This window comes from Camelina sativa, chromosome 16 (assembly GCF_000633955.1).
Source record: "Camelina sativa cultivar DH55 chromosome 16, Cs, whole genome shotgun sequence".
Classification (NCBI taxonomy): Eukaryota; Viridiplantae; Streptophyta; class Magnoliopsida; order Brassicales; family Brassicaceae; genus Camelina; species Camelina sativa.
Genome location: NC_025700.1, coordinates 24,437,604 through 24,464,922, shown reverse-complemented (window position 1 = coordinate 24,464,922; position 27,319 = coordinate 24,437,604). Strand labels below are relative to the sequence as shown.

The following is a 27,319-nucleotide window of genomic DNA, read 5'->3' as shown; positions in this document are numbered from 1 at the left end:
AACTTAATGTAAAAATTGGTTAGAAACTTAATTTGAAACTTAATTTGAAGTCTATTAATGTTTTCTTCTTTCAACATGTGTATATAAGAGAGTATAACTGGCACAACTAAGATAAAACTGGTAAAAATAATAAAATTGGTACTACCTAAAACCAATACATATTGTATAATACATGTGTATAAATGTTCTACATAGGTTTCTACTATAGNTTGTATGGCCTACAATGATGCTTCCTAAAAAGTAGAGAACCGCCATCTTTAATCTATCACGAGTACGATCTGGTTGCATTACCATTAACTTTCCCCTCACATTTTGAAGTGTAATCTTTTTTTTTTCGTAAAAAAATACTTCCTTCGAAACTCGATACCGCCGGCTTCCTTGTAATCAAGTGGATATCACCGACAATCTAATCCAGACATCAACGCATGTTCTCTCAGACCATACCGGATTGGAACACCATTCACAACAAACCATGCTTCCTTCTTTTTTTCGATTTTAGCCGTTCGAAGTAAGAGCAACCACATTCCCATAAGCTTGTGGTTTGGTTCCCTTGGCATGTGGAAAATGTGCTTGAATTGTGGATGTTTCTCAAACCAATCCCTCTCAGAACTAGTCAATGGATGCTCTAATTTATCCAGCGTTTCCACAGTTTCAAAAATATGACACCTTGTCGATAGCTTGATTTTCTTGTTGTACTGACTAGGCTCAAAGTGCATACCTAAAGGTTGCATCGCTTCTATTTCCTCCTCTGATTCCTGCAACAATATCAGTTTTACATGAGTTATACCAGTTATACAAGTTCTACACCACCTAGTTGTACCAGTTCTACTAGTTCTACACCCATTAGTTGCACCAGTTCTACCAGTTCTACTATATCGATTTCAAATTCCAATTCAATTCTGAAAGAATGAAACAGACTTGTTGTACTTACACTTGCATCGTTGTGCTCCTCGTGCTCCCTCTCACTTTCGCTTGTACTCCTTCTCGAGTTACCTGCCGAGTTCGAACTTCCCTCATTATCTTCTTCTTCTTCTCCTCCTTCATCGTCTTTTTCTTCTGATTTTTCTCCTTCATCATTTTCTTCTTCCCCTTCATCGTCTTTTTCTTCCCCATCTTTACCTTCTTCTCCTTCATCGTTTTCTTCTTCCACTTCATCGTTTTCTTCTTCCCCTTCATCGTTTCCTTCTTCTCCTTCATCGTCTTTTTCTTCCGATTCTTCTCCTTCATCGTTTTCTTCTTCCCCTTCATCGTCTTTTTCTTCCCCTTCTTCACCTTCTTCTCCTTCATCGTTTTCTTCTTCCACTTCATCGTTTTCTTCTTCTTCTCCATCTCTTGATTCCACAGAAGTAGATCTCTCGTTATCTCCTCCTTCTTCATCATCTTCTTCTTGATTACTTGATTCCGGAGTACTGGATTTTGCTTTCTCTCCTTCGTTCGCATTTTCTCTTTCGACCACCGGATTGGGTTCCTCCGAAACTCGACTTTCACTTTCTTCTGCCACCGTACTCAAAGCTCTCTCTCCTACTGTCGTCGGACTCAAACCCGACACACCTACTTCCGGCGAATCGAATTTTGCTTTCGAACCACCATCTCCTTGTGAGATCTTCTTCTCTTTCAAACGCTCACTCCTCCTCACATGACCCCCCCTTGTTTTCACCATCTTCTTACTCGATTTTTGGTTGATTGAAAGAAAACGAGAAAACCCTAGTTCTACAGTTTCACCCAAATCGATTCGAGTTTCCCGAAGAAAGACGAGAGAGAGCGGTTTTAAACATAAATTTTACAGTTTTTTTTTAAAAGATACCGATTCAGTTTTTCGGGTATTAGATCCGATTTCTTTTGGTTAGACCCAGGTATTCTTTGTAATTATCTTAGTTTTCTTTGGACAATAATGTAAAACACTCATTTCTTGATTTAAAAAAAAATCAAAAAATAGACCAAAAAAGAGAGGGATTTTTGAGATTGTCAGAAATGTTTTAGGGAGTTCTGAGACGAAAACTCGTTTTTTTTGTGGGTTGATACAAAACTAAATCGAACCGGGATTATTCAAATCAAAACCGTACCAACAAGCTTTTGGGGTATTATGTGATTTCTAAATACATATGGAATTGTAAATTCTAAAAATAAAAATACATAGATTTTGAAATAACATGTTTTATCCTTGGATTTGAATATTTCTATTTTACACTTTCAAATCCACTCAAATTCATTTAAAACATAATGTAGATTTTGAAATCCAAAAACAAATCATTAAATAAATAACATGAGATTTTAATAAGTATTTGTAAATCATAGAACCAATAACACATAATTTTGATAAGTATTTCAAAATCAAGAATTGAACCAATAAATCCATTAAAATTTTTGTCCCATTGGATTTACTGAAAAAGTTTTAACGAGGGGACTAGCTTTAATACATCTCCAATAACATGGCGATCCTATCATTTCTTTCCCTTTCTTTTTTAACTCTCTTTTGCTTTTTACGGTTGAATAAAAGGGGCAATGTGTGCGCCTTAGTATCTAGCCACATGTTAGGGTTTTGTATTTCCCTTCATGTAAGCGAGCCTATATAAAGACATATAATCTAATCTCTAATGTAAAGTTAGACTTGTTTGAATAAATAAAAAGTTTTCTTTCACTTTCGTGTTTTTGGCCCACTCAAAGAGTCTTTCGGACTTGCTTAAATGCACTCGGCATCATCTGCTTCTTCACCCACTAGTGCATCAGATATTTCTTCTGCTCTTACATGCCTGCATCATATACTTCTCTGACAGGTCCAATTTGCAATCAGTCTAGAACCACCGTTGTTGGTTCGGATTCCGCCCAAGTTTGGCGATGTTTGCTCACCTAATTATTCTCTGACGTCTTTGTAGGTTGCTTTCAGCCTAGAGCCACTTGTGTTGGCTCGAAGTTTGTCTTAACATCACATTGTATAGTGACCATCTCCTTATCAATTGATGATTATGTGTTGAATGCGTATTCTTTCACGGGTTTTCTCGTGTTAGTTTGTTTCGACATTTCTACTGGTTGTCTCTTCCGTGCCTGCATCAGATATTTCTCCAACAGGTCCAATTTGCAATCAATCCAAAAGTAACATTGGAAGCCTTTATAGCCAAAGTTTCTACAGCTCAAGTTTTTATAGCCAAAATTTCCATAGTCAAAATCTCAATAGCCAAAATTTTTACAGTCAAAGCCTTTACAATTAAAAGTAACATTCGTTACGAATTGACCTCTAATAACTAGTAGACCTATTCTCAAAATTGAATTTATAAAATCTATTCATAGACGCTCGGATATTCGGTGTGATTCCGGATAGATCCGTTTGGTTCTGAGTATTTTAGATAGGAAAGTTTAGTATCCATTCGGTTTTTTAAATTTTTGGTTCGGTAAATATTTTAGTCATCCTAATCTAAAAAATATTTGATATTTACAGATTTATAATAGTAACTTTGGTTATTGGGTTATATCAAGTTTAAATATAATTAATATTTTGGATATATAACGATGCGTTGGGTATTTGGGATATTCATTCGGTTCTCAGTTCGATTTGATATAGGTTCTTTCGGTTCTCAAGGCTAGTATCCATTCGATTATGTATCACATTGGTTTAGGTTCGGTTCGGTTCCTATTTTGGGTTCGGTTTCGGTTGGATACTTTCGCCTAGCTTCTGCATCTATCTCCCTCCTTTGAACTGGTCAAATCGATTTTAATCCGTTTATTATTTAATTCCTCTCATTCTTTGACTCTCCTTTGAAATTTCTAGTCGAGGGCTTTCCCTATCCTTCGATTTAGGGTTTTTGAGCTTTTCTCGCTCCCCTCTCATCACTTTTTTTTCCTTTCCTCTTTTGCCACCTTTCTTCTCCTTCCGCCATGATTCCGAAATGATCATGATCTATGTGCTTAATCAGGTGATGTTGTTGTTGTGCTTGGGGATCGCTTAGGGTTTCCCTGGTGTTTACGCGTTTTGTCATGGTGAGTACTCAACAACGCACCGACGATGGTTCTGGTTCCTCTCCACCAGTGGTAAAAGCTCTTCTTAAGAGCTATGGAATTACGAAACCACTTTCCGTTGCTGGTCCTTGTGCGGCTGATCTTAAGCGTAATTTCGAACTGGAGAAGGTATCTTTTGTGTTTTTTTCTTTTGTTTTTCCGATGATGACACACTGTTTCCAGGTAACATACGTTTTTGCTGATTTTTTTTTTTTTTTGGGGTCTGTTTCGGAAGTTCCTGGTTGACGAGGGGCTCTATGAGAACAAGGAAGAAACTATGCGAAGAGAGGAAGTTCTGGTGCGCATTGATCAGGTGGATTAGCGCTTTGATAATGCTAAGAGTTCTAATATTATATATCAGCTTTCCAAAATGATTTGTAATTTTGTAGTTTAAGCCTTCAATGTCTATTGGCTTTTTATCTGAATGGCCATGCCAACTCATAATGACATATAGGCGGTTTGATGTTTTACTCTGTTTTACTGGAATGTTGATTTTGGGGTTAGCTGCTTTTGTTTTCGATGCTGTAACAGTGTTTTCATGATGGTCCAGTTTTGTTTATAATACTAGCTTTTTTCATCTAACATAACTTGTTCCTCAAATGTCTTGTATAGATTGTAAAACACTGGGTGAAACAGTTAACTCGGCAGAGAGGCTATACAGATCAGATGGTGGAGGATGCAAATGCTGTCATTTTCACTTTTGGATCTTACCGACTTGGAGTAAGTGCTTTTTAAGTTTAAAATTTAAAGTTCAATTGCATCTTATCTGTTTCTTGAAAGGTGATGGCTTATTTGGATCGTAGATTTTCCATTGAGCCTTGTGAATATTACTGAATTCAAGAGAAGCAGTATTGTACTGGTGTGTACAGTACTAGTATTTGAGGATGAATTTTTTTGAATTGTTGACTTGCAGGTACACGGACCTGGGGCTGATATTGATACTTTGTGTGTTGGCCCATCTTATGTTAACAGAGAGGTAACTACTGAATCACGTCTTGCTGATGTAAACGTCTGGTATGTTGTTTAGTTGCTAACAGTTTAATTTTACAGGAGGATTTCTTCATTATCTTGCGCGGTATATTGGCTGAAATGGAAGAAGTGACTGAGCTTCAACCTGTTACTGATGCCCATGTCCCAGTTATGAAATTCAAGTTCCAAGGAATATCAATTGATCTTCTGTATGCTAGCATATCAGTTGTCCCTCAGGTAACATCAGTATAGCTTCTCTAGTTTCCGCTAAACTTAGGGGGTTATGCTACCTGTATGTTATTTTGGATTTTGTCTCGTGGTTTTAGTGTGTGTTGCATGTTGTCACATTTAGTATCATAGTCTTCCTCCAATGGTGGTTGAGATATCAAAGAAACTTCTTTTTAGATACTGTTAGCCGTAGTGAACAAGGAGATGTGGGACTGCCATATTAGCACCATCAGGCTTGATTTATATATGAGTACTGAGCTGAGTTCTCGCCAAGTTCTTGCTGAGTCAGATCCCGTGTTTTTCTGGATTCAATTTATTAACAGGATCTGGATATTTCCAACTCTTCTGTGCTGTGTGACGTGGATGAACAAACTGTCCGCAGTCTTAATGGTTGTAGGGTTGCTGATCAGATTCTGAAACTCGTTCCAAATTCCGAGGTAAAGTCGTTGTATGCCAGTTCTTCTTTCTTTTCTTTTTTTGGTTATAGACTAATAAATCATGTAAGTCATCTCTGATGTTATGTGCAAATGTAGCACTTCCGGACAACATTAAGATGCCTAAAGTACTGGGCTAAAAAGCGTGGGGTCTATTCAAATGTAAGGTGGTGTCTTTCTGAATATTACATCTGTTGAAAATATGTTACGTTTAGATAAAAGCTCTTGTAATCTCTCTTATATTGAGCAGGTTACTGGATTTCTTGGTGGTGTAAACTGGGCACTTCTGGTTGCACGCCTGTGCCAGCTTTATCCAAATGCTATTCCTAGTATGTTGGTTTCTCGATTTTTTAGAGTATATACTCAATGGCGCTGGCCAAATCCAGTCATGCTTTGTACAATAGAAGAAGATGAGCTTGGCTTTCCCGTCTGGGACCCACGAAAAAATCATCGTGACCGTTATCATCTTATGCCAATAATAACTCCTGCGTACCCATGCATGAATTCTAGTTACAATGTATCTCAAAGCACTCTTCGTGTTATGACAGAGCAATTCCAGTTTGGTAACACGATCTGTCAGGTTAGGGAGCAAAACCCCCGATCTTGTTATGTACACTTTATCCAGGATCCTGTTGCTAAGTAATTTTATATGCAGGAGATTGAGTTAAATAAACAACACTGGAGGTCCTTATTTGAGCAATATATGTTCTTTGAGGCATATAAAAACTACCTTCAGGTTGATGTACTAGCTGCAGATGCCGAAGATTTATTGGCGTGGAAAGGTTGGGTGGAGTCACGGTTCAGGCAGCTGACCTTGAAGGTAGATATATATCCTTATGTTAATTCGATGTTGAGGTGTTACCTTCCGTGTCTTCAATGTGTTCTTTATTTCTTTTTACTTAATATAAACAATTAAGGGTTCTTCTCTTTTTTGTCAAATAATACATATAGAACGAGACACAAATGGGATGTTAATGTGCCACCCTCAACCAAATGAGTATGTGGACACTTCCAAGCAGTCTCGTCATTGTGCCTTTTTCATGGGCTTGCAGAGGGCAGACGGATTTGGTGGCCAAGAATGTCAGCAGTTTGATATACGTGGAACAGTGGACGAGTTCAGGCAAGAGGTAAACATGTATATGTTTTGGAGACCTGGGATGGATGTGTTTGTTTTTCATGTTCGAAGGCGACAGCTTCCATCTTTTGTTTTCCCAAATGGATACAAAAGGCCTCGTCAACCAAGGCACCAGAATCAACAATGCAGAGAACCTGGTGAGGAGGGCGTTGGTTCTTTGTCCAACTCTGTTGAGAGATATGCGAAGAGAAAGAACGATAATGAAACTATGGATACCAGGCCAGAGAAATATGAGAAGCGTGCATCTCTTAGTCCACATAGTGCGGATGTAGTTTCTCCTGACAGCAGTGCTATCACTTCTGGTGGGACTCCTCAGATTGGCATTGTGCCCAGTTCTAGAGCTGAATGCTTAGTATCTGGAGATCTTGTTTGCAATGTTAGAAGTCTTCCTATCGTGGACGTTGAGGCTGAAAATTTTATCAGTAACGAGCAATTCCTGGAAGTAGATGATAAAACTCCAGTCCAAGGTTATCATGACCTGGCTGGGCCTGTAGGAAAACATGTAAGACCTGACCTTGGTGCTGTGCTAGCGTGTGAAGGTGGGCTGAATAAAGAAATAGCTTGTGGTATGGGCTCTGAATCTATCAATGACACTGAAACTCAACATCTTCCAATGCGACAAAATCTCAAAGAGGATGTTTATGAAGTCGAGATGGAAACCAAGTCGGGAGAAATTGCTGATGGTGTTTTGCGGAATGGATACTGTGGGCGGAATCTTGATCATGAGGTTAGTTTTTCCTGTTCGATGATTATGGTATAAGAACCGTAACAAATTGGCAAATATGTCTTGATTGTGCTGGGCATAGTGATCAGGGGTTGTTACAGCCTTACAGGGGTTTTTGTCTGTAGTTTTATTTTCTGCGTTTGGTGGCTGGTTTGTATTATTGCATACTTTTTATTGTCTTTTGAAACTAGGTTGTTTTCTCTTCCCAGATCACTTCTGACTTCTCTCCTTGTAAATTTTATTGTGCGTTAGTCAAACCCTCTGTTCAGCGGGATGGGGAAGCTGGAAGCAAGAGCTAGGTCAGAATCTTTGCAGAATGTAATGATGAGGCATGTATTTTTGCAACCCATTACTGCTTTTTGCCAATCATGATCTCTTTATACTCTTGTTTTGGTACTTTTTATAGCAGCAGGAGGTTGAGCTTGAAGTCTCCGCAATTGCAACGACAACCGGAAGTCAAGAAAAAGTAAAACAAAAAACACAAAAATAAATAACAAGAATCAGAGCAACCTAGTGTTTGCTTTGGACGACAGCTTCAGAACTCGACACTATTGGTAAGTGCACCTAATTATGAATACTAGACGCTTAGAAAGGAAAAGAAAAAAAAAAAAGAAAGGAAAAGAAAAAATGGTAACAACTTTTAAATGATGTGTTTGTTGAATACTTCTTGGTGGTATTGTGAGTATCCAAAAACCAAACTCTGGGAAGAGTGAGCTTAAATAATGAGTGTGGGATGCAAAAGACAAGCATTGTTCCATACTATGCTCCAGGTAAGATTCGGAGCTGTGCTTTTGTCTGAAAGATGCAAGATTTCGAAGAAGAAGCCAGTGAGATCACTATAGAACACGGCAACTGAATTAATGTATCTGTCTGCCTATTCAGGTTATTTCACTCTTGTTTCTGTATAGTCATTTGGGATCTTTCAATGTTATACGATTCTATGCATAAAATTATCGCCTGCTTTCTAATTGCTGCTCGTTGTTAAGTAATTCAGTCTGCGTGAGGTGAGATATAGAAGAATGTTTATCTATGGATCTATAATGACTTTTTTTGAAGGACATGTTTGGCCCAACCCTATTCACCAAAATGTATCTGAGTGTATGCCCTTTCTCTGATTTATGCAAGTAACTGTGACGTAGGTAATTGAACTGGTCTCTCAACTGATGAACGAGTTCTTTGGTGTTGATTCTGTAACAAATTGTGTAATACAATGAGTTTTAATTGGTGGAGGCTTTTTGCAAGCCTAAAAGCAAAGTTACATACTAACTAAAGGAGGGAGGAAAAATATAGTGAGTGCACCAATCTGTTTGACTTTTGGGCGAAGTGTGATAAACTTTGAGAGATCACGGTAATTGCAAAAAATAACAATGATCAAAACTCAAGAATCAACAAATATTTCGCAAATGTAACTCTACTCTTTTCTTGTTACTTCAAAAACGGCCGACCACAAATATTAATTGGCACTATCTCCTCCTCGGGTAGAAACCCATAGCTTGGTACACATTGCGCATTGTAACATCTCCTAACTCCGTGGCTCTGTCAGCACCTTCTGACAATACTTTGTCCAAATACTCTGGTTCAGCTGTTATCTCCTGATAACGGGCCTGACACGAAAACATATACAAAACCAAATATTTCATAACTTATGCATATGACATGCCCTTCTAACCATTTACTAATGAAGCTGCAAAAACACCTCAATTTTTCTTTCTACGGTTTGATGAGACAAAATGGTACAAACTCGAAGGAAGACATTGGATTGGTTAAAGGTTTTGACTTGACAGACCTGGATTGGACTAAGATGTTCGATCAAAGCATCTGCAAGGAGAGGCTTAAATGTACCCCAGCTCAAATCTTTGCATTCCTCCTTCACTTCCTGCAACCGATTAAAAATGTGTTCACCGATTATCTCGGTGAGTAATTATTGTCGCCAAGGGAGTAAATGACATGTGAAAACATCTCTGTGACCCAAATCTTTAGAGTAAATGACATTATCTCTCTTTCCATACCTCTTTCGTCTTGCCCGAAACAATCTGATAAACTGAGAGGAGATTGTTGCATTCAGGTCTCTCAGCATTGTCAAACTCAAGGCTGTTAAAACAGCAAGAAACAGAAAGTTTTGATATAGATTTCTCAACTTTAACAAGAAAAAAGAAACAAACTTTGCATTGCAAGGAAATTTTAAACGATATCACCAGCACTCACCCTGCAAATGAGTCTGTCTAGCACCGTTTTATTTTGTCTGCAATCAACTACACAGTTTTCGAAAGGAGGGATGAGAAATGGATTTAGTAGCAGAAGAACACATACAACCAACATGACACAGAAGAACACATACAACCAACATGACACAGAATTCAACAAAGAATGCGTTTGTGTTCATTATATATCACCAGGCAAGTATAATTTTATGAGCTCTAAGAACATATGGCACATGAATAATATGTTGTGAGTTGTATGTCATTGTAAATTGTTGCACCGGCTGTCACAAAGAAAAATTAAGTAAATTGGACGCCAGAACGTTCATGGAATGGTGAACGGTGTACCATATTCATGCTCAATGACAATGAGAAACTGCTGTTTCAAAAGAATTACAGATATCAGTAACTTCATTTTACTTACATCTTTTGGGTCAAGGAGATTGATCCGGGACTGATCAGAAGGTGCAGACTTGGACATCTACAAAATTACATGACAGTAAGACCTCAGAAACAAGTAGGAAATTCCTCTAAATCATTCGACTACAGCAATAAGCAAAGCCCAAAATTTGTATTGGTTCATATGATCCTCTGAAGTCGACAAAATCTATTCAGACCACTTAGGGATGCAAATCTCAGAACTCAGAAGTGTGTAAATCCTTTAACTTATCTAGAAACTTGAAAAGAAACAGGCTAGCTAGTAGTAAAAGTCTCTCAGATGTTAAAGAATATCAAGGGTTAACCTCCATATATATTTTCAGTAGAGTTTATGAATTATGTTCACCTTCTCCAATTTTTCATTCATTTTACCTATGGCGATGCAACTGCTGAATGCAGAAAGAAAAATCAATGACATGAAACCTTACAGTAGCTGTGAATGATAACATTTTACCTTGGAAAGACCATCAGTAAGAGACATTACACGGGCTCCATCTTGTGGTATGAGTGGTTCTGGTATCTACAAACAAGATAAATTTGAATATGATTAACCACCAAAGAATAACCCACAAAGCCACACAAAGAGAATAGAAAAAGCCTTTGGAAAGTCTCACCTTAAAGAGCGAGCCACCACGCCTGGAAATGAAATCCAACAATGTTATATGGATCAGGAAATACAAATGAAGGGGAAATTATAGATCATAAGGACTTGCTTAAATGGTATAGTCAACATACTAACTGCACAGAGAAAAATATAATACCCTCCGAGCTTCTTCCACTTCCTTCCACCATATAGATTATTCATACGCTGTGCAATTTCGCGGGCAAGTTCTAGGTGTTGCTTCTGGTCCTCACCAACAGGGACAAAATCCGACTGCAGAAGGATGCGGCAGAGTATAAGAATTAAGCAAATCACAAATTGGTTATTTCACATGCAAAAAACAAGCAGGTATTTACATGCACTTCTTAACTGAAAAATGAAACAATCCCAAAGACAGTTGGCTGAAAAACTCTGGCATGAGCTTAGCTATACAAGATCATTATTTTACCAGTGTTGCTTCTTCATTTAAAAATTGTAGATCAGACTCATTATTTTAAAACATCACCTGATACAATAGGATATCTGCAGCCATCAGATCAGGATAAATTAACAAAGCGGCACTGGCGTTCTCACCCCCCTGCCAAGAAAGGATGAAAATGGAATCAGTAATCGGAATCCTATATGTATATTACTATCAGATTAAAAGACACAGCTTTGCAGCAAAAAGACTAAGTTGACTATGAGTTGCCTGCTCTTATGCCCAACATTAGAAGATTACATATGTTTTATAACTAGTAACATTAAGAAATCAACAACAAACCTTAAAAAAGTTTTAGGCAGGTATCCCTTTTAGTTATTTGAAGCACATAATGATGCAAATAGAATAAATGTTATAGACCAAGAAGCAACCATATAAGCACCTCTTTGCGTGATTTCTCTTTGAATTGAATCATTTTCTGTAGCCAACCAATAGGTGTGGATGCACATAAAAGCCACATTAACTCCTGATGAGAGCGGACGTGAGATTGCACAAATACCGAAGCCTTAGAAACGTCAATACCACATGCTAGATAAAGTGCTGCAGTATCCCTAGTTGCCTTTCCTAGTTGTTGTGTATCATATGGAAGTGTTATCTACATAGATTAAGAACGATATAAATAAAGGCTGCAAGAGAAATACTACCCAAAGAAACTTTTGAAAGGTAGACAATTCATACCGCGTGAAGGTCTACGATGAAAAAGAGTGTCTCATATGTATCCTGCAAACATATAAACACAAAACGCCTGAAACAAATAGAGAAAGATAAATTTTGTAGCAACCAGAAAAGATAAAAACTGAATCCTTTTCCTAAAGTCTTTAACTTTACATCACACCATCTACAAAGCCCTTAACTTTACAAGAAACTGAATCCATTTGTTAAAAAGCCTTCAACTTTACAACAAAATATATAAATTTGAAATGAATGTTGCAAATGCTAATGCTACTGACTAGAGAAAAGAGAAAGAACCTGAAGAGCGACCCAGTTTTTGATAGCTCCGAGATAGTTTCCTAAGTGAATTGATCCTGTAGGCTGAACTCCAGAGACCACACGTTTCCTGCCATGAGGAGAATCAATGTAGACAAAAAAAAACTGAATCAAAAATTCAATAGAGAATGCAGACTAGAATCAGGTAAAGGCAAAAACTTTTTTTATACTTGACAGAAGGAGAAGTGTCCTCTGTGGCGGCGGCAGAGCAACAGCATCGGAAACCTTGTCCGGTGACCTGAATGGGAGAGAAAGAGCCGGAGAGAGGGGTGGGTTTTGAGAGGAATCTAGTGCGAGACCCAAGACGAGAGAACCTTGAGGTAGAGAGGATGAGGAATTGAGAGAGAGTCGTGGCGTGCCCCATTCTCGTCCTTCTTCTCTCTCACTCACTCACTATCCCCGGAGAGAAGAAGATTGGATTTTTATGATGGGGGTTTTGAGTCCGTGAGGGTCACGCGGCTTAACATCAAAAGTCAAAAACCACAGTCGCAACCTTTCCAAGCAAAAACATTTAAAGCTATGGCCTCGATAAAAAATGTTACCAATTACTATGAGAGGTTAGAAGGGAGAAAACCATAAAATACGTTATCTATTTTTTTTTTTTGCCGTTTAGTTTCTTTATTTATTAAATTTTCAAAAAAATAAGTGGTTTAATTTTTGTGGTCTTTAAAAACTTTCATTTAATTAATAACGGTAAATCTATATTTACAACATAACGACTGTTAATTGTAATAGTGGAAATGTTAACTAAGATTAAAATATAACCCCACGTAGTTAGTTAGAGGGAACTAAAGATATTGTTGCTCTCTTTTTCTTCCCCCAAATCGATTTCGAGTTTTAGACTAGAATCCTAAACATTACAATTGAAATTAACAACGGTTTCACACCTCATCTCTCAGTCGATTCTTGCAACGAACACACCACTCTTTCTCCTTTATTTCCGTCGTTAGAGTTAACAGTCGTTATGTTGTAAGTATGGATCAACCGTTATTAATTAAATGAAGGTTTTTAAAAACAACGAAAATTAAACCATATATTTTTTTGAGAAATTTAATAAAATTAAACTGCCAAAAAAAATTAGATGGCCTATTTTTTGGGTTTATTCCCGAGCTTACAATATAGGAAAAATTGCAAAGGACTAGATTACTCTAATTCCCTGTCTTCTAAGTCCATCCATCCACACTCAAAGACTATGGCCTCCCATTGCTCCATGAGAGCACTCCTACTCAGATTCTCCAATGGCGTTTCTTCTAGATCCATTCTCAACTCCACTAACCATCGTCTTCTTACCATGACCAACTCTTTCTCCTCTCTTTCCTCAATCTCCCCTCGCACCACTTCGCATTTCACAGCGCCACGTCATCAATCAGATGACCAGAACTGTCGCAAGCTTCAAGTCAGAAAGATTTCGATTTCAACTCCTCTATGTATGGGTCGTCGCTCTTCCAAAATCGCTGGCCGAAAGGTTCGTTATGCCCTATTATGTGTTTGTAGGTTCTTTCTTTGCTTTGGTGATATGACAATTCTAGTTCTAATTTGAATGATTAGAAGTCCTGCTTCACTGTTCTTACTAGGAGGAATTAATAATTGAGTTGTTTTTGATGAGTCTAGAGCTCGTTATTGTTGATGCCAACCATGTGTTTGATGAAATGCCTCAGAGAATGAGTAGGTTTGATCATGGGTTTATACGAACTAGCAAAGAGTTTAACTTGCAGGTTTATGTCAATCTTGACATAATATATCTAATTCATCATATGTTTATATTGTGAAGCCTTTAGTCAAAGTGTCTACTGCTAGTGTAGTATCAAAATCAGAGAGTAAATATCAATATGCTCATGAAACCTGTGGTTGCTTTTTTATATGAAAATCGCACACATCACAAAAAGAAATATTTTTTCAGAACAAATATTGTATTTTAAGAACTCTGAGGTTGAAGTTTCTGGTGAATACAGGGGGCTCAAGATTCAAAGAAGGCGAAGCTATACTGTAGAATTGGCAAGGAGGTTGTATCTGCGTAAGACTTCGACATTTTTACCAATGTTGTATTTTTTGTGTTGTTGTTATTTGTTAAGTAAAACTTGCACAGTAGTTGTAGATATAAAGGCTGTTGAGATTTTTGGATTCAACTTCTTACTTTGTTGTCGACCTATGCTTATGACAATAGGAATCATGTGTGGGTTTATCATCATGCAGTGTCAAGAAAGGGGGTCCAAACCCAGTTTCAAATACCACTCTAGCTACTATACTTGACAAAGCTAAGGAACTGGATGTACCCAAGGACATTGTGGAGCGTAATATTAAAAGGGCTTCTGAGAAAGGGCAAGAAGCTTTTATAGAGAAGATATACGAGGTTAGATCCTGAGCTTCAATTCTAGGTTTTATGTTTGCAAGTGGGGCCATTATGGTGAATCATCCTAGTAAGGTTGCGAAATGGCCTGGTAATTTAAAGCGTATGAATTGGTTTTAGACCATTATTCTAATCTGGCCAAGTATGGTTACGGAACCTAGCACTACCTCAGTACCTAGTTCAGCTTAACGATTTCTTTTGCAATACTAAAATGTCAGTTCCTTGTCATTTGTAAGATATGATGAATCTGAATATAAATTTTTTCCTATGCTTTAGGTATATGGCTATGGTGGAGTTAGTATGGTAGTCGAGGTCTTAACAGACAAAATTAATCGATCAGTGGCAGCTATTAGATCGGTTGTTAAGGATTATGGGGGAAAAATGGCTGATTCAGGATCTGTCATGTTCAAGTTTAGACGAGTTAGGGTAGTGAATATTAAGGTAACTGAAGCTGATAAAGATCAGCTTTTTATGATTGCTTTAGATGCTGGAGCAGAGGATGTTATTGAGCCCCCAATTTATGAAGATGATACTGATGAAGATAGGGAAGAAAGGTATACATAATATAAAACATCCTAATCTCTTTAAAAACCCGAGTTTCTCTGCTTTTCTTTTCTTCCTGTTGTCAGTATTATGTTTATTGTTTTTTTGTTGATGATGAAACCTAAGTTGTGTTGAAGTTAGAAATAGACACTTCTTGAAACGTGTTAGCAGTTTCTTCCAAGATTGAAACTGAAAAGTAATTAAGTGACAGAGGGTAGACCTAGTGCATTTTCTTCTAATAAACAGCTAATTACAGTCAAAGTTTTCATACCATGCGTTATGAAACAAGGAATCCTTCTTGCAACATTAAATGGGTGTGATTAGATGATCCCTAGATAACTCATAAGTATACGTTTGTTTTATATGTTTCTTATCTCTCTCTATCTGTTCAGGTACTACAAAATTGTAACTTCATCTGAGAACTACTCAACGATACTATCAAAGCTACGTGATGAAGGAGTGAACTTCGAGCCTGACAATGGCTCTGAACTGCTTCCTCTGACAACAGTTGAGGTAGTGAATTTCCGCTCTCTACTGTAACCTCTGTGCCGTACCATTTCCGTCATGTCTAATACTACTTGTCGATTCTAATCTTGCTGTTGTCAACATATAGTTATCCTCTTTTAACTTGTTAAATACGTTATAGATTGCATATGCTACATAACCAAAGTTGGAACTGGCAATGCCCCCTTATGACCTCTTGTTCTTGGTGGCTCTGATTACTGGATATCTATCTCAAATGAGATACACTTACATAGAGATTACTTGGGATTGTTGTTTGTTGTTGCTGCAGGTCGATGATGAGGCCATGGAATTGAACAAAGAGCTTATGCAGAAACTACTAGAACTTGATGACGTTGATGCAGTTTATATCGACCAAAAATAAAAAGAATATACGTCACAGGAAGCTCCATTTCAAGATCGGCGAATTTGAAGCTCACACAATCTCTGAACTGGTTTTGCTGAACATATATTCTGAAGAAGGAAATGATGGTTTGGGTACACACTTACATTTTACTTTTTCTAGTTTTCAATCCGAAGCCATAAAATCAAAAGTATAATACCTTACAAATACCTAATAAGTTCTTTTGTTCTCAACCAAGGACTGGTTAAATATTTTATTTATAATCCTTATGACGTAGCACTAACTAATTACTGGATGTATGTATAAACTAACTAATTAGGCTATACATCCAAATGATAGGCTTATAGCCTAATGCAAGCTATGGAGGAGCTCAGAGAAAAAGTTCACGTAGCATCATCCCCTCTACTTACTCACCACATTATTCTAAATTTTATTTCAATTTGAGTTTCAATTTTGGGATTTCGGTTTATTGAAATAATATTTAACGTAAATCTAATCGAGTGTGTATGATTTGGTACTGTATCAGTTTGGATTGAGATTTTTGTCATATACAGTCTTAGTTTTCCAAAAAATCTTTAGTTTGATATTTGTGTTTTTTTTTACTTTTGATTTTGTATGGATTCACATTCATTTTTTTGGGAATATATAAAAAATAAATTCATTAAATCATTGTGACTTGTGAGATACTTCAAGAAAACAAATCAGTTCCCATATAAAAAGCAGTTGGATGGAGATGTTCCCTACTGTTTTACCAGAAAAAAAGGATCATAATTTAATAATGAAGATTTGTTTTTGGAAGTGATATATCGTGGGAAAATGGGCGAATATTTTTTCTACCAATTTCTGACCATTTTTGTCGTAGAAAATGTTTTTGATGGATTTTCCATGACTTGAAAAAAAAAAAATTGACATAAACAAAAATGATTTTTATGTCATTGCTTTTGAGTACTCATTTTTTATGTCATTGCTTTTGAGTACTCGTTTATAGTTTTCACTTATTAATAAATTCATTGTATAATATAATTATACGATGTCATTAGATCAAATTATTTTTCGACCATTTTGGTGGGACAAATATTCGATACTCATTATCGGGAAAACAAAATCTAAAATAGTTTTGTTTAAATAAAATTGTTAGCTCATATTAAATATAAAATCGGCTTAGCTAATGAAGATTTGAATGCGAATGAGAGAATGTGAGCATTTGAATACAACCAGTCAACCACTGTTAATGTGGTTATGTCGTATATACTGAAAACAAAGGAAGAAGGAAAAAAATACAAAGACCGGTTCCACTACAGTTGTGTACCACTAGCTATAATGTGGTTGTGTCGTATACAACCATAATTTCTAATTTGTTGTTTTGTTCCACTTTTCTTAACTTGTAAATCGAAATTAGAACCATGTATGAACTCTCTAACAAAAAAAAAAAAACACTAAATAAAAGGAAATAATATTATTAACCATCCTAATACTTCGAATAACCACGGAAGATAAATTTGACCACCAGTGTTTAATGTAACCTTTACTACATATATTTTGCTTATGCAGATTAACGACTATAAAATGGTAACGTATGGTACATGAACGTTGGAAATTCATAAGTCGGCAATGCGCATTTCGTCATGAGTGGACATGCAAGAATAACGTACTGACAGTACTACATTTGGCGTTTAGTCCGAAACACGTTGATCCATTCCTTTTTTTGTGTTACATTCATTGACAAGGAAATCGTAAGAGGAGAGTTTCACCATGTTTTTTATGTGCTTTTTTGTTTGCACAGTCGTGTCGGTGATAAATTTCTATGATGTAATGTGATCTTTATAATTTTCTTATATAGAGTTAATTGGTAAACTAAACATTATTCTGTTTGTTGTCAAAAAAAATAATAATAATAATTATGTTTGATATATATATATATATATATATATATATATATATCAAACTGGTTTCACAAATCTGTTGGTCACAAACTTAATACCTATCTATTAATTTGAAAAAGCCTTTATGATAATATGAGAAGCATTTTTAAAAAATTGATTTTGTTATTTTTTTCATTGAAGAAATTTTTTTTTTCAAGTTTTTTGTGAAGAGAAAATTTTAGAATTAAGTGTAATTGAGCATAATTTTTTTTTTACGCTGAGTGCAATATTTTGAGAATTGATTTTTATTGTTCTGTGAATTATCAGAAAAAAAAAACCACGGAAACCAAGGATGGGCGTGGAGGCCACGGACAATGACGGTCAGGTTAGATCATAATTATTAGGTTATACGTATTGTAGTAATAATGTCTAACATATCTTTTTGTTTATTGTGACAGAAATAATTTTATAAATAGACTTAGATGATTGCGTTCCTACAAATCTAACAATCGGAGAAACAAATGAAAATCTCTGATGACTAAACAATTTGTATGTTGAAGTTTATGATTACATTTAATTTGTGACTCATACTTGCCATCTAATTTACACGTTAGTTAATCAATTATTTTCGCTTTCGACATCTCAATGCACCACAACCATCTGTTTTGAAGATTGATGTGGACGGACGAAAATTTTAATTTTAGTGGTTGAAACTTGACAGTTTAAGACTGCGCGTTTGATGGTCATAACTTATATATAATTTCAAAGGTTTCAGATACGTTAGATGAATACTGATTTTACAATTTGTAAAGCGTTAAGATCATTTGAAAAATATTCAATTATTGTAATTTAATGTGAATAGCCAAAATTGAACAACAACAAGAAGAAAAGAAAAATTCAGATACCTTATAACAATTCAGAAAACTGTGTGTAGAATACCAAAAACGGTGTTGGTTCATCTTAAGAGTGTATAATTCATTTTAATGATAATGACAATGGGTTTGAAAACCCTATGATAAAAGATCGTTAGGCTACGAGCTTAAGGGTCTTGATAATTGTAATGTGTCTAACCACATGATTGCAGGTGTGCGTCAATGGCAGTGATAATGGCAACATGTGGATCGAGACGTATACTCGAAAGCCTCAGTAATTTGGCGGCTAGTGATGAAGTAATAAGCGATGTGGTCGATGGCTTTAGTGGAAGCAGCGATATTATATTAAATTGTTATGAACCTTAATGGTACGGATGGATATTTTCTAATGACCGGGATATGCTGAACAAGATGATAATCGAGGGGCCGAGGGCCTCATGGTCGTGAACATGGGTGGGTAGAGGTACACGAGCCGCTCTCACACGATTCGAGAGGAGAATGTGAACGAGGACATCGAGAACTATACATGCCGGCTTAGTCTCGGAAATAGTTAAGAAGGTAAAATATACACAAGCATAAAGCCATAAAGTATATATGCTTTATGTGATTACGCGAGTATAGTATATGCGATTCATGTATCAGTTTATAATATACTGTCCACGCGTTCTTTTTCAATGCGAGACTACGAAGACCGTTGATATTTAGGTATTTCAGATTATAAATATAATATTTTTATTTTTTTGTTTTTTGGATGTGTGTATATCACCTATCTACCTATAGGCGTAGGCGGATATAAAAAATACATGGATTCATGGCATAAAATTTGTTAGGTGTTTCGTGCAAGTTCGTTTCCTGATTAAATATTGTTCTTTAATTCCAAAATCGAGCCCAAACCCTAGTTAACTGCACATAATTTTAAAATATCCAATTTGAATTCAACATATTTTACTTTAGGATTTTTTTTTCTTGTTATCTATCAATTGTTATTGTTATGATGCATATTTTGTAGTATACTTTCTTTTTTCTTTTTTGAGGCGGAGGATTTAATTTGAGCCCCATTCGAAAAGCCATTGACCACTTTGATAGATACATACATACTTTGTTTTTTAATATGTTAGACCTCTCTGGGATTTGCCCCAAAAAAAAAGACCTCTCTCGGATATTGCTATCTTATAAATTGTGCTTTTAATCCAAAATCGAGCCTAAACCCTAGTTAATTGCACATAATTTTTGTAACATCCATTTTGAATTAGCATTTTTTTTATCAATGAATTAGCATATTTTTTTTGGGGGGATTTTTTTTTTGTTTATTTCATATACTACTCAGTTGTTATGATGCATATTTTTTTTTTTTGAAAAATACCATCAAATAGCATTAAAACAAGTTTTAAGGACAACTATAACACACTCCACAAACTTTCAAAATAACATTAATTGATACAATTAATATATTTTAAATTAAAATTTAGCTGCCTATTTTATATCTAATATATAGTTTTTAGGGGCATGGTTTATGTCTTTAAAATTTATCATTTAATTTTGTAAGTCTAATTTTGAAAATGGTGCTATTTTAGGAACTTTAGCTACAGATAATATGCTAAATTTGAAAATAAAATGTTTTTAGTGCTATTTGTGAGAATTGTCCAAAATGTTTTTAGTATTTTATTTTATTTTTTTTTTGGCTTTTTAGGGGGAGGATTTGAGCCCCATTATAGACTCTTGACCACAACCTACCAATTAAATAGTTAGGAAAGGACTGAAAATGACGATAAAGAAAAACGTAGCGCAGTAGAGGGGACACGCTCATGAGCAAGATAATCCGACCAATTACATTTTGAAATGCGCCTTAATTAGCAAGTCTCTATCTTCTCTTTTCTCTTATTTTCCAAACTTAGAAAAAGCTTACAATAATAATAATGCACACGACTTAAAAACTTGATTCATGCATGATGCATCCGTACGTGAAGTTGCCTTTTACAAATTTAGCAAACCACTAATAAACCCAACGAGGCAACGACTATTCCTTTAACATTCAGTTGACAACTTTTTTTGTTAAACTAGTAGTTTATTAATCATAGCAAAACGAAGTTATTTATACAGCTGTTCGGGAATTAACACAATTGGTACCTTTTCTTGAGGTCAGTTTCATGCCAATTATGACATTGATAGATCATAAGTTGCAGAAGTATCTCTCTCAAAATGTCGTGGTGAGCTTGAGGAGGAAAGATTCCATTTTCCGGGGAAAGGCAAAATAGAGATCAAGTGACACTCGTTGTAAACAAATTGCATACATACAAATTAATCTGAAAAAAAAAAATCTGATTCGTAATATTTGTAGAGGGAAAAACATTTGCTAGAAAATTATTTAGCATTGATCTTTTTATATTACATAAATTTATTTAAAAGTTTTTAAATTGTTGGAACGAAAATTGAGGCTTTTTATCGTTAATTTCCCTTCTCAACATTAAATCACAAAGTTCATTAGAATTTGACCTCTGTCCTTTAGTAAACAATACCCTACAATTCCCACAGTGCCCACAGTGCCTCTCTTATGCCACCCACACACACACTATATAGTATTGAAGTCATTGGAAAGAAGAAACATAAACATGACTCGTTTATATCAACCATTCAAACAACAACTTTCCTATCTTACACCGACACCCAAAATTGTCTCAATCCTTTTTGCCTAGCAACTAATACTTATTCTACATTTTGGTACACAATTTGTCGAACATTTTTGACATCAAAACGAGAGAGAGACAGAGAGCAATGAGTGAGTCTCATGGTTCCGACACAGAATGTTCTTCCATCAAGAAGGGAAAAGAGAAATCCAAAGAAACAGTGGTATATCGTGGTGCCCGCATGAGAAGCTGGGGTAAATGGGTCTCGGAGATTCGTGAGCCTCGTAAGAAATCAAGAATCTGGCTCGGGACATTCCCCACAGCGGAGATGGCAGCGCGTGCCCACGATGTTGCGGCATTAAGTATCAAAGGAACATCTGCAATCCTCAACTTCCCCGAGCTCGCGGAGTTTTTGCCACGACCCATCTCGCTCAGTCCACAGGACATCCAGGCCGCGGCCGCAGAAGCCGCTCTTATGGATTTCAAAACTGTACCATTCAATCTCGAAGATAAGACCACGCCGTCCCAAACTAGGTGTGAGACTGAAAAAATTGAAAAGGGGCCGTCCTCATCCTCTTCCTCATCCTCGTCTTCTATGCTCTCGGAAGAGCTAGGAGAAATCGTGGAGTTGCCAAGTCTTGACAACAACGTAAAAAACGATTTTGGGTTGTTCGACTCGTTGGAGGGGTTGGTGTCGATGCCCCCATGGTTAGATGCTACCAAAGATGATTTTACGTACGGAGATGATTCGGTACTGTTGGACCCACTTCTCCAAGAAAGCTTTTTGTGGAATTACGAATAAAGAACTTTTTTTTGGAATTAAATGCATATTTTTTGTTTTCTCCTTTCTTTAATTTTACAGTTCGTTACTTTTTTTACCATATATATATATATATATATATATATATATTTTTGTGCAAACTATACATGTATAATTTTTTTTTTCGTTAATAAGCAATGATTTGGTTTTGGGTACATAGAGGAGTTATGTAAATAACAATGAGCGTGATATTTATTTTAAATTATCTTGCATTTTCCAAGAAAAACCTGTTATTATGCTAGTACTGTGTTCACTGTTTCATACTGAGTAATGTATAATACTAATAGAAAAAGTAAAATTGCTTCATCTTTCTATTTTCCGATCATTCTTATTGTGATTGTGAATAATTTGGTTTTTTCCCTTTTGATAGTGATGTAATCATTTAAGAGTATTCTTATACGGGTCTAAATAACTTTTTAGTAGTGTATAATCATTTAAGAGTATTTGCATCAAGAAGTAATTGTTGTCAACATAGATGGAACATTCATCATTGGAAATGGTATGCATGAATCATGTTCTAAATAAAACCCAATCATGTCGAAAAGGAAATGTACTTAAATGCTGGGCATGGTATTAATAAATCTTTTAATAAAAAAATTGGTAAGATTGTAAATATTTCATCAAAAAATGAAAACGGTTCCGTTTACAATTGAAAATAATAGACCTAGATAAATATTCCCATGCCAACTAAAAACATGGAAACATATTTAGAAACGATCTTCAGTCCATCTGCTCAACAAAAGCACCAAATTAAAGCTAATGGAGATAGATGAAGTAATTACAAATTTGTTAGAAGGCAATATAAGATGTGTTAATTATAACGATGTTTATTTCTATCGATATTTTACAACATCTACATATAGTTCTCTATTTATTGTTTGCTAGATTTCTAATTACATATGCACCCGTAAATATACAGTATTTCCTTTGACCCCTATCCTTTTTTTTGTTTTCTGTTATTCGTGTAAAAATGTTATATATATCCTCTATATATTAATAGAGATGCATTCTCAAGAAAATGATGATGTGTCATTGCTGGAGAGCTCCAAACACCAATGAATTTATTACTCTTATTTTTTATGAATATTTACACATAATTGATATAATGATTAAGAAATATTCCTTTCCAATTAATTAAAAAAATCAAACATTTTAATTTTTTTTTAAACCAAACATTAATTTAAAGGATGACTCCAAGATTGGTTGCCCAAACCGGAGGAAAAAGGTTTACAAAAGTAAGTTCAGAAACTAAAGATCATGAAGAACGAGCTAGACATTTTAATTTTAAAAAAAAATATAAAACATTTTTATAACACATTTAATTTTAAAATATATTTTAATCATTTTTATAACATATTTAATTATTATAACATTATTAGATCTAAAACATTTCAAAACCCGAATTTATTCACCTATTAAGAAAAACTGATTACTATTCACATATTTAAATTTTCCAAAATAAAATTATCACAATAATCATTATTATAGGAAATTGACTTATTTAATGTCATTGATATAATATTTCACGGGTGAAACATATTTTTACACAAAAAAATAAAACAAAAAAAAATCTTGCATAGATTGAAAAAAATAAACGGATCATATATTTAGTTGATACATAATAGTTTGATCTAAACATAATTTCACGGGTTATATATTTAGTTTTTACACAAACAAATTTTAGATCTTCGATAATAATTTTACTTATAATACTAATTTTATTTTATACCGCACATAGTGCGGGTTGTTACCCAATACTCTTTACTTTTAATATTAAAGGAAATCGTTTTATCCATACGATCTAATTTTCATTCTTAATTTATAAACAATTAGTATGAAACTTTCATTGAGTATAAAATCTAATCAAATTTAAATATTATTCTTTCATTTCAAATGTTTTTAATTTTAGGATCAAACTTTTTTTTTGTTATTAGCTTTGAATGTTGGTATAAGTTATTTTTTTTGTAGATGTTATAAAAGTCTTCTACGTACAATGGATGATCAAAGGAGAAGAGGATTTGCGAGATCAAATAAAACATTTTAAGGTCTATGACGTGCATAGCACAGATCCAAACACATTTTAATTATTCATCAATGGTTGCTCGTCGTCAGCAACTGGGACATGTGGACGGTCGATGAGGACATTCTCGTAGATGAAACCGGCGAGTCCACCACCAATCAACGGTCCAACCCAATATACCCAATGGTCAGTCCAGTTTCCAGAGACCAAAGCGGGACCAAAAGACCGGGCGGGGTTCATGGAAGCGCCAGAAAAGGCGCCGCCCGCAAGGATGTTGGCTCCGACGACAAATCCTGTGAGAAGTGGACCCAACCCATCGAGAGATCCCTTCTTGGGATCCACCATAGTTGCGTAGACAGTGAAGAGAAGTGAAAATGTTAAGATGATCTCCCAGATAATCCCTTGAGTGTAACTAACTCCACTTGCTAATGTGTGAACCGGAGTTGCCTAAACACAAAGCGTTATAGTGTAATGTCAAACCACATGATAAATCGAACATGCCGGAATATATCATTTTTGAAGTGTATATAATTAATCAAAAGTTTTAACAAATCTGATTACATAAAGATATATAAAATGTATTGCATTCTGAGCCAATGAAAAAAAAAATCTGTAAAGATATACGTATATTAAAACTTGTGTATTTTTGAATGAGAAAAAAATTATATAAGGAAAAATAAAACAAAGATAAGCAATTGAAAGTTGACTAGATCACGAAACCAATCTTGTGAAGATTGTTATGGGATCATAATTTTTGGCTTTACTTTTAATAGCGTTAAAAGTTGTTGACTAACAAAAAATTAAGTTTGGTATATTAAATTAGATACCGTACCATTCCTCCGGTGAGGTAACTGAGGAGGAAACATGCTGCGGAGGAGGCCAACAACTGATCAATCCAATAGAGGAATGCACGGAAGACGCTGATATGGCCACCCAAAAGTAGGCCAAGGGTAACGGAAGGGTTGAGGTGGCCACCGGAGATATGACCCGCAGATATCATTACTCCCACAACCAATGCATGAGCCACCGCAACCGCGAAAAGTCCCACCAATGTGTTTCCGACTAAACTGTCTAAACGATGAATACAATAAAAATGTTGTAAATATATTGAAAGTTCATCACGGTTTCAAGAACCAATTTAAGGGACTTTTGGTTTGTTAGAACTGTAAAAAACCAAAATATTAGCATGGCAATATCAAACTGTAACAAAAGAGCATGGATGTTAATTTACCGGTGGTCATGGCGGATCCGACGCCGGCGAAGACAAAGAGAAAGGTGGTGATGAATTCAACAATGAGAGCTTTAATACAGTCCGGCTCAACCGCCTCGTTATGGCTCCCTAAATCGATCTTCTTCATGGCTTTGGAATGAGTTTAAAAGTTTTAAACCAAAGAAATATTGCTGGATGGTTTTTGGTGATGATGTGCGTAATATATAAGAGCTACTTATAATGATATTTTTTCATTAACAAAGAAAAAAGAGAAGAGAGAGTGAAAAGAAAATGGTAAGGGAGCGCACATGGGATGAAATTATTGTATGATACTGATTGATTTGAGTTTAGAAGTTGACTTGTATTATGTTTTTTAGTGAGATCTGAGATTTATAGCTTTCTTAGACATATGATTTTAAAGATTGGGTAACAATTTGACATATGCTGTGCGCTTAGAATAATGTAGAATCAAATGAGGTGCTATTGGTTGGAATATGTAAATCATTTCCGTTTTAAGTAGGCTATATTTTAATTCATTTTACAATCCAGTGCATGGGAATCATCATAGGCTTGAACAATCCAAGATACATCCTAGAATTAGTAGGGGATATGAATAAAAATATTAAACGTAAAATAGAAGAAAATCAAGTAAGAGAAATATATATAACCAGACTTGCTGAATATACATAGAAAAAAATAACAGATGTGTATATATATGGGTTTGGAGATATATAGATATGATTTTTGTAAAACAACTCATTTTATGGGATATATGCTGAGGTAATGGAAACATTGACAATGCAGATCCCTGCTCGTTGCTAAGGACAGTTAAAGTACAAGATGCTTATCAATATTGTGTGATCACATGAAGCATTACTAAAATAGAATAACACCAACATGTCAACTGTAGGTTCATCTTTTATTTGTAACGCTTTGAATGTTACCTTCCTGAATGGATTCACGTCCTTTCTCGGTCTGTAGATCAATCCTTATTTTATGGCCGGTTTGCTATGTCTTGGGGCTTTCAAGACTTGTTTATCGACTCTATGAATAATCACATGATTTTTTTTTTTTTGTTTTTTTGTCCTCACTCAAAACACCACCTTTGGCAGAGACACCTCTTTCGTGATTCTACCATCATTCACAGTAGCACAAATACCTGGCCATTCTGACTGAGTAAACTCATGACCTTTCGTTAACAGCTTCTCCATATAATCTACCCTCTCATCTAGAGAATCGTCATCCCACTTAAAATCTATGTTTTCCACTCCCTCATTACCACTAGCGTGTAAGCAACCTCCAATTGTATAAATAATATTTTTCAGAAAAGTGTCCAAACAGTTGCTGTAAATTAGTGATGGATATACAATTGGTGTACATCGTAACAGTAAACAAAGTGATACACCAAAGTTCTATCTAACAAAGCGGTACACCAAAGTTCCCAAAAATAATTGGGAGGTAGTACTCGTTCATTGGCTTCCACCTGCAAAATGTCCTTTTGATGTAGAATGATGCTTGAACCCAGTTATCAATTTTTTCTGCATATAACCACGCCTGTCACGTAACTTAGTGGCTATTAGTGGAAACGCTTCAAACGCTCAGCGTTGCTTTCTTCAGCGGCAACACTTCAAAAACTAGTTAAAACCAACATGGTTTGGAAGCAGTGAAAAGCTTTGTTAGTTTCTCTAGGGCCAAAATGTGTCACAATCCAATGCATATGATTGATTATAAGAGTTAGAGATGCACTCGTAATGTTTAGACATGTATAGAAAAACTTATTACCATTTCGTCCTAAAATTGGTTATAACCAAGTAAACATGGCTTAGAAGCAGTTAATTATTTTGTTAGAGGTGAATATTATATACAATTATATTTCTTTTAAGATTAATAATTAATTTTATACTTTTATTAATACTGAAGTTTAATGTTTTAAGAAAAAGTAGTCATTTTCTTTTAAAATTAGTAATTTTTTTT

The 27,319-nt window shown here is 35.4% G+C and overlaps 5 protein-coding genes across 11 annotated transcripts; 3 read left to right on the top strand and 2 right to left on the bottom strand.

The window, feature by feature from the left end:
* LOC104752223 (nuclear poly(A) polymerase 2-like) lies at positions 3,729 to 8,450 on the top strand. Of its 7 annotated transcripts, none has more exons than XM_010474311.2 (12): positions 3,729 to 4,119; positions 4,226 to 4,303; positions 4,603 to 4,710; positions 4,904 to 4,966; positions 5,041 to 5,196; positions 5,511 to 5,624; positions 5,721 to 5,783; positions 5,872 to 6,201; positions 6,277 to 6,441; positions 6,674 to 7,483; positions 7,733 to 7,798; positions 7,887 to 8,450. In XM_010474311.2, exons 1-12 carry the CDS (start codon positions 3,970 to 3,972, stop codon positions 7,968 to 7,970), a joined length of 2,187 nt encoding a protein of 728 aa, XP_010472613.1. In that variant the 5' UTR covers positions 3,729 to 3,969; the 3' UTR covers positions 7,971 to 8,450. The 7 variants fall into 7 exon arrangements, with proteins under 7 accessions (XP_010472613.1, XP_010472609.1, XP_010472608.1 ...); XM_010474307.2 differs by having other exon boundaries at positions 6,569 to 7,483; positions 7,733 to 7,779; positions 7,890 to 8,450; XM_010474306.2 differs by having other exon boundaries at positions 6,569 to 7,483; positions 7,733 to 7,779.
* LOC104752222 (tryptophan--tRNA ligase, chloroplastic/mitochondrial-like) lies at positions 8,766 to 12,661 on the bottom strand. The gene is given in 13 exon segments (XM_019238515.1): positions 8,766 to 9,084; positions 9,267 to 9,356; positions 9,490 to 9,571; positions 9,686 to 9,732; positions 10,103 to 10,159; positions 10,571 to 10,636; positions 10,731 to 10,752; positions 10,878 to 10,990; positions 11,223 to 11,294; positions 11,578 to 11,790; positions 11,874 to 11,915; positions 12,165 to 12,252; positions 12,353 to 12,661. Coding segments are annotated over 13 exon segments (1,227 nt in total). The 5' UTR covers positions 12,547 to 12,661; the 3' UTR covers positions 8,766 to 8,943.
* On the top strand, positions 13,316 to 16,202 carry LOC109124691 (probable transcriptional regulatory protein At2g25830). Its single transcript, XM_010474302.2, has 6 exons — positions 13,316 to 13,647; positions 14,135 to 14,196; positions 14,376 to 14,532; positions 14,806 to 15,083; positions 15,465 to 15,585; positions 15,866 to 16,202. Exons 1-6 carry the CDS (start codon positions 13,375 to 13,377, stop codon positions 15,956 to 15,958), a joined length of 984 nt encoding a protein of 327 aa, XP_010472604.1. The 5' UTR covers positions 13,316 to 13,374; the 3' UTR covers positions 15,959 to 16,202.
* On the top strand, positions 21,295 to 22,145 carry LOC104752220 (ethylene-responsive transcription factor ERF042-like). Its single transcript, XM_010474300.2, has one exon. It carries the CDS (start codon positions 21,444 to 21,446, stop codon positions 22,095 to 22,097), a length of 654 nt encoding a protein of 217 aa, XP_010472602.1. The 5' UTR covers positions 21,295 to 21,443; the 3' UTR covers positions 22,098 to 22,145.
* Positions 24,028 to 25,581, bottom strand: LOC104752219 (aquaporin TIP4-1). Its single transcript, XM_010474299.2, has 3 exons — positions 25,367 to 25,581; positions 24,968 to 25,206; positions 24,028 to 24,582 (listed from the first exon to the last, which is right to left on the bottom strand). The coding sequence occupies exons 1-3, from the start codon at positions 25,491 to 25,493 to the stop codon at positions 24,196 to 24,198; spliced, it is 753 nt and encodes a 250-aa protein (XP_010472601.1). The 5' UTR covers positions 25,494 to 25,581; the 3' UTR covers positions 24,028 to 24,195.

Bases quoted from the DNA above. Each gene is read 5' to 3' on its own strand.
- LOC104752219 (XM_010474299.2), bottom strand. From the start codon at position 25,493: ATGAAGAAGATCGATTTAGGGAGCCATAACGAGGCGGTTGAGCCGGAC. The intron at 25,207-25,366 runs GTAAATTAACAT...TTCATCGTTTAG, and splicing joins CGGATCCGCCATGACCACCG to ACAGTTTAGTCGGAAACACA. The intron at 24,583-24,967 runs GTACGGTATCTA...CTTTGTGTTTAG, and splicing joins GTTACCTCACCGGAGGAATG to GCAACTCCGGTTCACACATT.
- LOC104752223 (XM_010474303.2), top strand. From the start codon at position 3,970: ATGGTGAGTACTCAACAACGCACCGACGATGGTTCTGGTTCCTCTCCA. The intron at 4,711-4,903 runs GTAAGTGCTTTT...GTTGACTTGCAG, and splicing joins TTGGATCTTACCGACTTGGA to GTACACGGACCTGGGGCTGA. The intron at 6,442-6,568 runs GTAGATATATAT...CAAATAATACAT, and splicing joins TCAGGCAGCTGACCTTGAAG to ATAGAACGAGACACAAATGG.
- LOC104752220 (XM_010474300.2), top strand. From the start codon at position 21,444: ATGAGTGAGTCTCATGGTTCCGACACAGAATGTTCTTCCATCAAGAAG.
- LOC109124691 (XM_010474302.2), top strand. From the start codon at position 13,375: ATGGCCTCCCATTGCTCCATGAGAGCACTCCTACTCAGATTCTCCAAT. The intron at 15,084-15,464 runs GTATACATAATA...CTATCTGTTCAG, and splicing joins GATGAAGATAGGGAAGAAAG to GTACTACAAAATTGTAACTT. The intron at 15,586-15,865 runs GTAGTGAATTTC...TTGTTGCTGCAG, and splicing joins TTCCTCTGACAACAGTTGAG to GTCGATGATGAGGCCATGGA.